This window comes from Mauremys reevesii, linkage group 1 (assembly GCF_016161935.1).
Source record: "Mauremys reevesii isolate NIE-2019 linkage group 1, ASM1616193v1, whole genome shotgun sequence".
Taxonomy (NCBI): domain Eukaryota; kingdom Metazoa; phylum Chordata; order Testudines; family Geoemydidae; genus Mauremys; species Mauremys reevesii.
In genome coordinates, this window is record NC_052623.1 from 38,563,523 (window position 1) to 38,577,977 (window position 14,455).

General features: G+C 37.4%; 1 protein-coding gene across 5 annotated transcripts in view; it reads left to right on the forward strand.

Annotated features, from left to right (window-relative positions):
- The window catches only part of DYNC2H1 (dynein cytoplasmic 2 heavy chain 1), a 359,230-nt gene that overhangs the window by 32,493 nt on the left and 312,282 nt on the right, over positions 1–14,455 (forward strand). For all 5 annotated transcript variants that reach the window (XR_005601173.1, XR_005601157.1, XM_039546469.1 and 2 more), the window contains exons 21-35: positions 1,449–1,598; positions 2,548–2,753; positions 3,335–3,490; positions 3,582–3,696; positions 4,128–4,298; positions 4,481–4,863; positions 5,710–5,842; positions 5,924–6,041; positions 6,455–6,567; positions 6,667–6,786; positions 8,792–8,942; positions 9,783–9,985; positions 10,717–10,899; positions 11,139–11,321; positions 13,944–14,167. Coding sequence is in view for 3 of the 5 variants with exons in the window: in XM_039546469.1 (XP_039402403.1) it covers positions 1,449–1,598; positions 2,548–2,753; positions 3,335–3,490; positions 3,582–3,696; positions 4,128–4,298; positions 4,481–4,863; positions 5,710–5,842; positions 5,924–6,041; positions 6,455–6,567; positions 6,667–6,786; positions 8,792–8,942; positions 9,783–9,985; positions 10,717–10,899; positions 11,139–11,321; positions 13,944–14,167 (2,609 nt within the window). In the remaining 2 variants the exon portion in view is untranslated. The remainder of the gene's footprint in view (positions 1–1,448; positions 1,599–2,547; positions 2,754–3,334; positions 3,491–3,581; positions 3,697–4,127; positions 4,299–4,480; positions 4,864–5,709; positions 5,843–5,923; positions 6,042–6,454; positions 6,568–6,666; positions 6,787–8,791; positions 8,943–9,782; positions 9,986–10,716; positions 10,900–11,138; positions 11,322–13,943; positions 14,168–14,455) is intronic.

A 14,455-nucleotide genomic window follows, 5' to 3' on the forward strand; every position in this document is an offset into this window, starting at 1 on the left:
ATAGTTTAGTTATATATTATAGACTTAAAGAAAGAGACCTTCTGAAAACGTTAAAATGTATGACTGGCACACGAAACCTTAAATTAGAGTGAATAAACGAAGATTCGGCACACCACCTCTGAAAGGTTGCCGATCCCTGCTTTAGACTATGGTGATAACATTTGGCTTCTATTAAAATGGGGGAGGGGCAGATCTTAAGATCCTTTGATTAAATTTTAGCTTCATCTTTAAAAATCCTTGCTTCTTTAATATGATGCATATTTAGGCCGGTACCAATGGAAAGCCTAGTGGCAGATGAGTTTTCTTCTGCAGACCACACTTATGCAGGGAATGAACTCACCAGGAAGGTACCAAGTTGCTGAGAGTAAGAGAGAGAGCAAGCGATCTATATTGCAGAGCTTTGCTACTTAAAAAAGAACTTTCTAAAAAAATGATGGGAGAACCACCTCCCATTTACATTTGCTACTGCATCTAAGAATGTTGGATAAATGTGATTCTGCTGAAGTGATTGTCAGTGAATTAATTAAAAACATTTACACTGAATTGTCATTATTAGTCTTCAACACCAAACACCTGATTGCAAGGAATGGGCACTTCACCCTTCTCTTATAGCTTTTATTTCAGTCACTTTGTCTTCATACTCAGTAAGATAATACTGTATTGGTTTCACTTTGTTGTAACAACTAGAAATATATGCGTGTGTGTGTGTGTATGTATGTATGTATGTACGTATATATTTTTTCAAATGAATGCTTAAATTCTGTAGAAATTGTTTTGTAGAGGTGGTGGATATTGGAGGGGATTAAGCCTCCATGATCCATACTGTCCCTGAGTCTCTCAGTACCTGTTGTCTTCACTTCCTTGTGAAATGAATGCACACAAAGCAGGGCATTTTGGGACATATTCTCTAACGTCTTCTTTTACTTCAATTTTTCTGACTTTTATAGTGTTACTTAATCATAATTTTTATAGTGATTTTTAACTGATTGGGCTTTTTTAGTGTATGAAAAAATAATCTCTGAAACAATCAGGTGACTTAATTTTTCTCCTTATTTTCAGACTATAAATGCGTTCTTCTTCTAATATACTAATAGATTTCCCATTTGTTCTCAACTTCTCTCCTCCTGCTTGCTGTTTTCATACATATATTGTTTTTTTTTTAAAGCTTTGATCCACGTGAGTGGATGCCTGTGCCTGTGGGTAGTCCAATTGATTGATTTGGTGTAAGCCTTCACTTTTATTTCACACATTTCAGGATCAAGAGCCCCTATAATTCCTCTGTATTGTCTCCCATGTTTACCTTTGTATAGTTTTACTTTGATAAATATTAAAATAATTACATATAAATATGAAAATATATAAATATTGTGTCTTCAAATGTTTGCATAAAAATGCCACATTTTATTGAAATTCTTTCATACATGTATAAAATATCTTTTCAACTTTAGATTTTTCTCCAGCTTCAAGAAGCTGAAAATAAAAACAAGCTTTTGCGGACCGTGGCTGGTGGGGGTTTAGACACAATCAGCAACCTGAGAGCTATGTGGGATAAATTTGAATTAATGATGGAAAGTCATCAACTTATGATTAAGGAACAGGTGAGAATGAAGGTTTAGTAATTCACTGAGATGCACTGATCTCATTTTGAATTAGTTAGAAGACACATTTTTTTCTCCTTGATTAACCCTCCCCTGCCCTCTCCCCGAAGATATTGCAATTTAGTATTGTCACCAAGGTTAATGGCGTGAATGATAGCCTTTATGGAAAGAACATCTAAACTATTGGAAAGATTACTAGCATCAGCTGATACTGCTGTAGGCCCCAATCTTGAAATGATCTCTGAGCCGCTACAGAGTAACAGTGAAGTAAGCTAGGGTACTGTGCAGGTGCAGGAGCTCACTCTAGAATCACGACTATGTTTCACCTCATGGATTTCTTTTTATTAACTGAAATGAAAAGAATATAGCAGTTTAAAAATGAACATTTGCCAACTTTACCATGTTACTACACATGTTATTAATATTGTTGCATAATATTTTTAACTTTTCCAAAAATCCATGCTAAATATTATGTCCGCAGTCCTGCAATGGACAACATGCAGGTGAATTGCTGGAGCTCAATGGAGCCAATGCAGCCACAAGTACTTTTCCTGTGTGCTGCTGATTCCATGATCATCACCCATATTTTGAACCTGTAGATGGTTTAAAAATGATAACTATTGTCTATTTATAAAAATGTAATAAAAAATGTGGGTATAAGGAAAAACTGTTTATCAGACCAAGGTAGCTGACAAACCAGTGAGGAGCAGATGTAAATATTATGTGTAACTACAGTGGATACAAAATTATATAATATAAGATCAGGAAATGCATATCCATACCAGATTCTCTTAAATTTTGAAATATTTTAAGGGGAAGAGTAAAAAAATAGTACTCCATTTTGAAAACAAGTGGAAAGGTGGTTGGTTTTTTTTATCTTGATTAGATATAACTTTGTAGATATAAATTACTGAAGGAATACATTTTATTTTTTTAAACTCGTTTGTAGATTGAAGTGATGAAAGGAAATGTGATGTCACGTGTTAATGTGTACCTTCAAGAACTAGAAAAGTTTAAAGCTCACTGGGATCAGCTAAAGCCCAGCGATGATATCATTGAAGCAGGCCATCAGGATATGCTTGAGAAAAGTGCTCAGACCATAAAGGAAAAGAAAATTGAGTTTGATGAACTTGAAGCCACAAAGAAAAAACTGATGTATGTGTATTTCTTTGTATATAGCACATTATTTTAGGGATGTTCTGCAGTAAATCATGCAGCAGCAGCTTTTTGGTGGGTCAGAAAATACGAACTATATTTAACTAAATATGAACACAACTGATAATTTAATAAATCCTATTTTAATTGTATTTCAATGTATAGTTTAATCTTCACTGACACTTGTGAAGTGGAAGTTTCTGAAAATCTTTTAGGCTTTGAAACAACTGAATTTATACACTAAATGGCATGTGATTCTATATAGGATTCTACTTATAGAGAAAGACAATTACAGATAATTTATTTTTTCCTTTATGTTTTTGGGATACAAATTAGTACTCCTAATATAAAGGAATGAAAAAAAGAAAAAGGCTGTGACTGCTAGGGAAGGCCGTTGCATATGATAATTGTCTCTTATGCTACTTTCTTTTCTGTTTGGGGAGTGCAACATAATGTGTTCTTCTGGACAGTGAAGTCGGTGGACTTACTCACATAGGTAAAGTTAAGCATGTCTGACAGCATGTCCAGGATCAGAGCGTCAATATGCAATATTATAACAATGCAATGATCTTTTTATTCAGCGAGGACTGCCATCATTTTGAATTAGAAGAGCCTGATTTCTCTTTGGCAAAAGCTGTATGTAGAGATATTGAGAGCTGTGCAGAAGTATGGGCACTATATGAAGAATTTCATCAAGGTTTTCAGGAAAAAGCCAAAGAAGACTGGATTACATTTAGGTCTGATTTTGTTTTTAAACTTTTATGCATGATTATTGGTTATTGCAGTACTGTGTTATTGTGCTCTTTTTAAAATGTAATTTTTGTATAGGAGTAAGACTTACCTGTTTGAGGAATTCTTGTTGAACTGGCATGACAAACTGAGGAAGATGGAAGAACACACTGTAATGACTGTGAAGTTGCAAAAAGAAGTGGACAAATACAAAGTAAGATCCTCATTCTACAAAGGGAAATCAAAGCAAAATGCTTTCTGGTATTACTGGGTAATATGCTTCACTCTAATACACAAACATACCTCCATGTAAATATAAAAGTGGGCCTTAAGGATATTTTGTATATCTCCTGCAACTATTTTTAAACATATCATTCATTTCAAAGTACATTTGAGCTTCTTTCAGTGAACAGGACAATCATTACAGTTTTTTCTCAGTTTGTTTGAGACACATTTAGTAATAAAACAACCTTAATGGCATAATACCAAATGCTAAAATTAGTGTATTGAAAATACAAATTAGATCTCAATTTAAACAGATTTATTTTCAATATATAGTGGGAAAATATATTTTTGTTATGTTTTCACAGTACATGACAGTTATTGTAAAAACTTGGTATATTCCAATTTGCATTATTCCCTTAGATGACACTTCCTGTCCTGAAGTATGTTAGAGGAGAACACCTGTCTCCAGATCATTGGCTGGACCTCTTTCGTCTTCTTGGTCTCCCTAGAGGCACTAGTCTAGAGAATTTGTTGTTTGGAGATCTACTCAAAGTGTCAGATGTAATTGTAGAAAAAGCAGCAGCACTTAAGGTATGAATTATTTCACAAGTAATGTTATTAATTTTTTATACAATATGTTCTATATGCTTTTATTCCTTTTTGGAAACTGAAGTTGTTTATTTTTCTAATAAAACTGTTTTCCTCTGCTCATTTATATGTTTTCTATTATTATATAAATAGTAATTTTTTTTGTGTTTTATATTTTAAAATAGGATTTGAATAGTCGGGCACAAGGTGAAGTCACAATCAGAGAGGCCTTACGTGAACTTGAGCTCTGGGGTGTTGGAGCAGTCTTCACATTAACAGATTATGAAGACAGCCAGAGCAGGACTATCAAACTAATTAAAGACTGGAAAGACATAGTTAACCAGGTTGGAGATAATCGCTGTCTTCTTCAGTCCCTAAAGGACTCTCCATATTACAAAGGCTTTGAGGATAAAGTGTCTATCTGGGAAAGAAAACTTGCTGAGCTGGATGAGTACCTGCAGAATTTAAACCAGATTCAAAGGAAGTGGGTGTATTTGGAACCCATTTTTGGTCGTGGAGCTCTACCCAAAGAGCAGGCACGTTTTAATAGAGTCGATGAAGACTTCAGGTCGGTGTTATTAAACACAACTTTATTTTGTATAACGTCCTTCGAACAGCTGCAAGCCAAGATTCAAAGTGAATTAATACAGAACAAACAGGATGTACAGGGAGATGAAGGCATGCATAAGGATTTCAGCAAAGGTTGCATTGAGGCAATCATATAGAAAGAATTAGTGTTACAAAAGAGATGATTGATGAGAAGATTTATTGATATGGGATATGTGGGAAGAGAAGGAAGGTTCTGAGTCAAGTATGATGGCCAGGGTTATGAACAATGCAGGCAAATAGAAGGTCTTATTTGAGAAAGGAAGTAGAGGAGATGTTGGATTATGAAAAAATATTTCTTGCCGAAGAGAAGCACTTCTCTTTCCAAAAAAATTACATTGAAGGAATTTGAGATGAAACAACTTTACTTGATCAAGACATGCAGAGAGGATTATTAGAGAGTAGATTTTAGAGGTGTCCAAAGATAGACACAATTGAGTTTCTTTAGTTTAGATATGGTAGTTGAGCTTAAAAATAGAGCTGAAATGACAGAGATGGAGGCACTTAGAAGAAAAAATGGTCAAAATTTAAACTTAATTGGACTTCTTGGATAGAGGGGTCTTGATGTAAAGGAAGAGTCATGATCAGAAACAGTATGATAGGTATAATAGGAGGAGAATCATGACAGATCTAGCTAATGTTTAACTGGAAGAAATTTGACATAAATGGCGCAATTTTTACATTCAGATATTGACTGCTGAATATTACTTATCTGTGTCTTGAGTTTTAATCAGATGTTTAAAAGAGATATATTCGGACAAAATGCAGTGGTAGATTTACAAACAATTAAGGTTATATTTTTTTAAAGATCCATAATGATAGATATCAAGAGGGACAATAGAATAACATCACTGAATGCTCGGACAGGAATGAGGCATGCATTGATTACCCTACTTGATCAGCTTCAGAGATGTCAAAAATCCTTGAATGAATTTCTGGAGGTACAACTGCTTATTTTAATATATAATTTTATAAAAAGGCAATCCTTCAGTGCTTAAAACAACAATTTCTTTTTTAAACAGGAAAAGCGTTCAGCATTCCCTAGATTCTATTTCATTGGAGATGATGATTTATTAGAAATCTTGGGACAGTCCACTAATCCTTCAGTGATTCAGTCTCACCTTAAGAAACTTTTTGCTGGTAAACTAATTTAGTATTTTCATAATACATTAGTCATCATTTGTAAAATGTACTTATTCAGAAGTACAGTCATTTGACGCTGAAGAACTTATTCTAAAAATTGTTTCTTTACTTTCTGTTTCCATAACATAGCTTAGAAAAGGAAAATGTTTTTGATATTTCACCATTTATTAGGCGAAAAAAATATTTCAAAATATCTCTGACTTTTGAAGGACTTTTATGTTCATCTACTTAATTATCATAAATATTGTATTGCTTATACAAAGAGAATTGATTTAACTTTTTTGACTATTTCCCAAGTAACTGCTCTATCAAGAAACAAATGTTTAAGAATTCAACAGTAAATCATCTAGATTGTATTTAATCACTTGCTGAGTTTATTTAAAGAGATATTGTTATTTTCTGATTAACAGGAATTAATAGTGTCAGCTTTGATGGGGACTTTAAAAACATAATTGCAATGAAATCTTTAGAGGGAGAAGTTGTGCCTTTTAAAAATAAAATTCTTCTCTCAAATGATGTTGAGGTAAGAGAACCAGGTTCAAATGCATTACCAGCAATTGTGGTAAATATGTTTGCTATGTGGTTTGTGATTTTTTTCTTCCCTCTATATTTTATTTGCCAGGTTTGGTTAAATCGTTTGGCTTTGGAGATGAAGGACACATTGAAACAATTATTGCTTGACTGTGTTACTGCTGGAAGACGTTCACAAGGTTCAATTGATCCATCACTCTTTCCTTCCCAGGTAGTGAGTGATACAGTCTCATCTTGATTTAGTCTCAGCCTTGAAATAAATAACTCAATTTCTGAATGATCCTAAGGACAGGTCTGCTTGGGAAATATATATGGACTTGAAAAACCAGTTGATTTGCTGTATGCCTTGATTTCAGGTAGATAGAAATTACTCAGAATGTGCAATGTTATAAGCATCTGTAGAATAGAACTCTTTGCTCACTTGGGAGATTGATTCACTGCCCATTTAAATAAATGGGAGTCTTTCCACTGATTTCAGTTGATGTTGAATCAGGTCCCTGGCTAATCAGTGATGCAGAAACTGTTTCCTGCTATTGATTCAAATCAGCATTATTAGAATAGTTTCTGAAGTTCATGCATAACTTGGGTAGAAAATGCTAGTGAAAGAGTATGTACTAATAATAGGTTGAAGAAAGCCTGTGTGGGCTTTTTAGTTGAAATAAATCTTCCCTTCATCTGTGTATACCATTGCAATCTACTGCCTTTCTTCATCATGCTGAGAATATGGGAGTGCTGTGCACCACAGCCTGACCCTCTCCTTATGTCATCGGTGTTTAACTGTTCCTGCTTTACCTGAATCACATGGCCAAAGCAAAGAGTGGAATTTTGATGAGAAGAGAACTCCTATTCCATTTAACTTATGGAAGTGGAACCTGTAGTTCAGCATGTGTTATGTGTGAATCCATTACAGCTCATGTTTCTCAAATGCGGCCACTGTAACCTCATGCAGCCATCAAGGGCTTTTCTTGCGGCCACAGCCTCCTAGACTGTGATGGGGTTGGGGAGGGAAAGTATCGCCCCCTACCTTTCCTGTTGCTCCTGGATGCACTGCCTTGGTGTTGGTTGCTGGGGCCACCAGGTTGCTGGGGCAGGGCCAGGAGTTTGTCCCTGCCCCCTCTGGAGTCACCTGTGGCACAGCGTTGTAGGACCAGGCAGCCAGTGAGTTCCCCACCTTCCCATGGACAGTCGGGCTCAGGCTCTGGGCTTCAGTCCTGGCATAGCAGGGCAGCAGGCTCTGGCCACTGGGCTTCAGGCTCTAGCCCCCCATTGCCTCTTCCAGCCCCTCACCCCCATCTCCCCTGGCCCCCATTGCCTCCCCTGACTCTCCATCCAGGGCTTAATTTGTTCCCAGGCTTGGCAGGGCTGAGTAAGTCTGCTGTGAAAAGTGATACCTGTATGTTTGTTAATACCACTTTTGACAACAGACTTACTAGCTAGCTGTAAGGAAATTACAATGATTTGGACGTGTATATGTACATATTTATTTGGCTTTCCTAAAGCTAATTAAGTATTTAGGAAAAAGTGTGAGAGTGGTCACCAGCAAGAATTGGTGGCCACACTCTGAGGCCACCAAAAAATTTGTCCTGAGAACCCCCATGCTTTTAGTCGAGGAAGTGCCTGATTTAATACCCAGTTTTGGCCAAGATATTGATTTGCTGTTCTTCTGATTATTACCAAGCTCCTCACTCTGAGCATATGTTTCAGAGGGAATTGAAGTTTGGTGTGAATAAGGGGAGACTATTGTACTGACAGTGAGTAGCTCTCTTTCACCTCTGGCATATTTTTCGGGAGTGGAATCGAAGGAAAGGAAGGAAAGAGATAGACACACAGATTTACAAAGTATTAGTGAAATTGGTGAAACAAATCCACATTTCTTCCTACTCATGAACAGTTGTCCTTCAGTACTGTGGAGATCTCCCTCAAGCAATGAGTTTGGCTGAAATGTCACAGCTCAGATAATAGGCCGCTATAGTGAATGTACAGTAATTGTAATATTGCACCTAAGGGAATAGCTATACTAAATTATTTTGCAGCTGTTTATTACATTTTAGTAAGTTTTTAAATACAATTATATTTGCTCTGGGAGCACCTTTAGAGTAATTATGTTTTTTAAAGGGATAGTGGAGTATTGGCATGATTTATAAATGAGTTGAAAATCTTTTGTCCCTCATGGTTACCTATTTCTAAAACTTTTACTTTATTCTTTCTGTTAATAGATTCTTTCCTTGGCAGAGCAAATTCAGTTCACTGAAGATGTTGAAATTGCTATCAAAGAGCATAACCTGCAACAGATAGAGTTAGAACTTATGGCTAAACTGGAACATTATACCAGCATAGATACTAGTATGGAAGATCCAGGGAGAGTAGGTATGAAAAATGATCATAAGTGTATAATTCCTTAAAATAAATGTAAGGTGCTAAGCAATCCAATCCTCTGAGCTAGAAATGATATTGAGTGACCTACCAGGAATGGCCAGGTTAGGGATATTTAATATTTCACAGTGAATGTCCTTTCTTTTCCAGATGTTTATTCTATATTTAACATTATTAGGGAGTCTGAATCTGTTTCCTTTTCAATTTGTATCCATTTCCTTTAACTTGATGCTTTTGTTATTTAATATATTTACTAATAATTTGTCATTACAAAATCTGCTTCTATATCGTTGTCTTCATCTACTGATTTCTAACATTATGTTTCACTGAAACTGGCCAGATACTGTTGGATAGACATGATACCATGTCAACACATTCTCTATAAGTCCAGGTGTTTTTTCCCCCTGGTAATACGATATTTGATTGGATTCTGGAGTTATTTCTTGACTTAAATGTAACATCACAAACCTATAAAACACCAATATGATGTGCAGATTGTAATGTGTAATGTGCATCAATACTTATCCTTGTGCATCTGGTCACTCTGTTGAATTCTAGATTAAAGTGTATTGGCTGTTAAGCTTTTATCTAGTAACTATATCAACCTCTCATTTGTATGTTGGTTGCTTTAGTTTTTTAGCTATTTCAAAAGGAGGGTGGATAGCCATCTGTCTTGGATGGTTTAGGTCCAGCATATCCTTCATCTTGGTAGGGGGTTAGACTAGATGACCCCCTTATGATTCTATGATTGTAAACAGCAACATAAACTACTTGAAAGTGGCTAAAGGCAATCTTCTTTATGGTGTTTTTGTGAATAATTTTATTTATTTACAGAATCTGGAATCCTTGAGCTCAAGCTTAAAGCACTGATTCTTGATATTATTCATAACATTGATGTGGTGAAGCAGCTAAATCAAGCCCAGATTAATAGTGTTGATGACTGGGTGTGGAAGAAACAACTCAGATTCTATCTGAAAGACCAAAAATGTTACATTCAAATGGTAGATGCTGAGCTCCAGTATACCTATGAATATCAGGTATGGGGTGTTTTAATTCTATTTTTGTTGGCTTTTAAATGTGCGTGGTGCTCACATTTCAGTTCTGGGATGCAGCTTTGTCTCCACAGTTGCTTCCACATGGCTTCCATTTTGTCAGTTGCCATTTTACAATGCTGTTTTGCAGAAAATATTGAAAAGTGGTGTAGTGGTGTTTCTTCAATCTTAAGATGCTTCTTATCTCCAAATACCCATGATACTGAATTCTTGAGTTTACTGCTGAATTGGTGGATTTATATGGCTTTTATATTAAAGTGCAGTGCATAGTATGATTCTTACTTTCTCATTTATGTCAGTGCTAGGCAAAATGCCAAATGTGGACAAAATGATAACTTGAAAGAAATTTTGAGATGTATTTAAATTGAATAAAATGTTTTATTAACAATATGAAACAAATTATACTCTTGGGTATATGAAGGCAATGTTCGTTGAAGTCTATGAAGGAGAAAATATAGCAGGTGTTTCCCTTTTTTGAGCCTCTATCTGTGGTGCATAAAGGATTGCATAACACTTCTGGAGTAGTTCTAACAGATTTTATGAATGTAAAGCAAAAAATTGTATGGCCCCAAGAATAGTCCTCAAACTTGGGCAGCTAGTAATCTGGACTTCTGTGCTTCTGTGTTATCTTCATTATGTCCAAACTGAGTGAAATGCTAACTTATTGATCTTGTTTCTGTGTATTAATTCATACAATATATCTTTTGTTTCTACAGGGTAATTCCCCGAAACTTGTTTATACACCATTGACAGATAAGTGCTACTTAACTCTTACTCAGGCTATGAAGATGGGCCTCGGAGGAAATCCTTATGGCCCAGCTGGAACTGGAAAAACAGAATCAGTAAAGGCTTTGGGTGGACTTCTTGGAAGACAAGTTTTAGTTTTTAATTGCGATGAGGTGAAGTAATGTACATATTTATATATTTTAGGCGACGAGTATCTATTCAATATGGATTTAAAGAACAATGTAAAACAAAACTTTTAGTGTAATTTAACAGAGTTTTTCATTTCTAATCAAATAGAAATGTTAGGATCTTTGCAATGGCAATAAGAGACCTCATAGCGGAACTAGGAAGAAAATCTTCATTGATTGATTGTTTATATGTTAAATAACATGAAATGTTCTTTTATTTTAAGGGCATTGACGTGAAGTCGATGGGGCGTATTTTTGTTGGTTTGGTGAAGTGTGGTGCCTGGGGATGTTTTGATGAGTTCAATAGGCTGGAGGAGGCAGTATTGTCAGCAGTGTCCATGCAAATTCAGACAATTCAGCATGCTTTGAAGAAGCATAGACCTGTTTGTGAACTACTTGGCAAGGAGGTATAGAACAGCATTTTTTGTTGTTGTTGAAAACTGTTCAAATATTGTCACTAATATCAAGTGTCTTCTGAAAACCCTGTAAGCCCTTGTATTATTAATAAGTATACCATTTTTAGGTCCAATATATAAATCCCACATACATAAGGAAGACCTTTGCCCAACATTTCTGATATTATTTTATAGAGAGACAAGGAGGGTAATATCTTTATTGTACCAACTTCTGTTGGTGAGTGAGGCAAGCTTTTGAGCTACACAAAGCTCTCCCTCAGGTCTGGGAAAGGTACTTGGAGTGTTACAGCTAAATACAAGGTTGAACAGATAGATTAGCATAAGTAGTTAACACATATTCTAAGGCAGGGTTTGTCAACCTGTGTGTCTGGACCCAAAATTGGGTCGCCAGAATGTTTCAAAGGGTTGCGTGGCAGTTCCTGTGGCTCCTGTCTGACAGAACTGGGTGGGCTCCCCTCCCTGCTCCAAGCACTGCAACCTCTGGGGTCCCAGCACCACTCAGGTTTGGCCCAGCCGTCATGAGGATGGAAGTCCGGGTAGGCCAAATTTGCATGAATGGCATTACAGTTGCATGAGCTGGGTCACAACTCCACTCACACAAATTTGGTCCAGTCAAGGGACGGGACCAAATCTGAGCAGTGCTGCAACCCCACAGAGCCAAGGTCAGTCAGCTCCACAGCACAGGAGCTGCAGAAGCTGCCACTGTGGGCTGAGTGTGGGCAGGATCCAACCGAAATCACCCACGGCAGGGCTGTAACCAGAGTGGGGCAGTAACCCAGGGTGCAAAGCCGTGGAGGTGGCTCAGGTCAGCGGCAGGGCTTGGTGAGGCCAGCCCGGCATGGCAACGCTCAGAGAGGGAGCGCTACTTCCACTCTCTGACTCATCTTAGCGGGCCACCCTTCCTGTTTGGGGTGGGAAGTGCACCCAAGAAACATTGGGGGGGGGGACGTGACCCCATGTGATTCTCCTCCTTCCCCTCACATTCTGCCTCTGGTAGGGGGCACAAATATGCTTGCTTGCTCCAGGCACTAAAATGCCTAGTTACGTCTCTGCCCCAGGGCCTCCACCACCAGACTATTTATTGGGTCATGACAGGCCATAAGCATTTACAAATGGGTCCTGAGTCCACTGTTCTAAAGGATCATTCAAGGTGAAGTGCCTGTTAACACCCCTGTAATCATAGGATAATTTATTGTAATAAGCCATGAATCCAGTGTCTTTATTAAGACCATGATTTTTAGTGTCTAGCAAAGTTATGAATTTAAGCTCCCAGGCTTGTCTTTTGAAAGTGTTGTGCAGGTTGCTTTTGAGAATGAGGATGGACAGGTCAGATATAGAGTGAATGCATTATGAAGTCTGGGTTGTAGTTGTTTATACACCATACACAAACAAACAACTACAACCCAGACTCGATGGGAACCCCATCCTGAAAGAAATCTTTCCTGAATCCCCTCTTCTGGCCTTCAAACAACCTCCCAGCCTCTCCAACCTCATCATCAGAAGCAAGCTCCTCATAGACCAGGACACACCAACTCAAAGTGGCACCAGACCCTGCCAGAACAACAGATGCAAAACCCGCAGACATATCTTCACTTCTACAATTATCAACAACCCCCACAACACACCTTTCAAGATCCCTGGGTCCTACACATGCCTGATCCAGTGCACTAAATGCCCCCATAACAACTCTGGGTGGAAACAGACAATCACTATGCTCTCAAATGAACTCACATAGGAAAATGATAAAAAGACAAAATACCATATCACTTGTGGGGAAGCACACGTTCACAAAGCGATCGCTCTATAGCTGACCTATCAGTCCTCATCCTCAAAAGAAACCGGCACACCACCATTAAAAGATGAGTCTGGGAACTTCGATTCATAACTTTGCTAGACACTAAAAATCATGGTCTTAATAAAGACACTGGATTCATGGCTTATTACAACAATTTGTAACCACTAACCCTCCTTTTTGTCCTATGACTACAGGGATGTTAATGGGCTATTTCACCTTGAATGACCCCTTAGCACAGAATCTAACTACTTATGTCAAGCTATCTGTTTGATCATGTATTTAGCTGTGACACTCTGAGGGCTTGTCTACACTACCTGTCAGATTGGCAGGCAGCAATTGATTCAGCAGGGGTCGATTTAGACGCAATAAATCAAACGCTGAGCGCTCTCCCATTGACTCCGGTTTTCCACCAGAATGAGACGCGTCAATGGAGTCGACAGGAGAATGTCAGCTGTCGACTTACCACAGTGAAGACATGGCAGTAAGTAGATCCAAGTATGTCGACTTCAGCTATTCATGTAGCTGAATTTGCGTATCTTAGAGCGACCTCGCGTGGTAGTGTAGCCAAGCCATGAGTAACTTTCCTAGACCTGAGGAAGAGCTCTTGAAAGCTTGTCTCTCTCAACCAACAGAAGTTGGTCCAATAAAAGATATAATCTCACCCACCTTATCTCTCTACTATCCTGGGACTGACAAAGCTACACCACCACAGCATATAGTGGTATTTTATAGTGTTCTAATTACATGAGTTATTTCATACCTAAGGATATAGAGATGAAAATATTATCTTTATGACATTATATTGATTTTAATGCCAGGTTGAAATGGATCATAATTCCGGAATTTTCATCACTATGAATCCTGCTGGAAAAGGTTATGGAGGAAGACAAAAACTGCCTGATAATCTCAAACAGCTTTTTAGGCCAGTTGCTATGACTCGTCCAGATAATGAACTCATTGCGGAAGTTATTCTGTATTCAGAAGGTTTTAAAGAGGCTAAAACCCTTGGCAGAAAGTTGGTGGCTATTTTTAATCTAGCCAGGTAAGCACATTTTGTTCCATTAATCATGTTTCTGTCAATATATAGCTTTTGTCTTTTGCAATCTATAGTACTTCCCCCTCATGTTATGTCACTTTACTTTCCTTCCATTTCAGTCCATTCAATACCAAACCTTGACAAGATTGATATAGAAATCTTTTAAACATCGTTCCTGTATGTTTTCTCTGATCTTTATGAAATGAACACTCCAGAAATCACCCTCATAAAGCTATATACCATAAGCAACATAGAGCTGCTGTCTCATGCCTATAGTCTCCTTAAGCTGTTTTA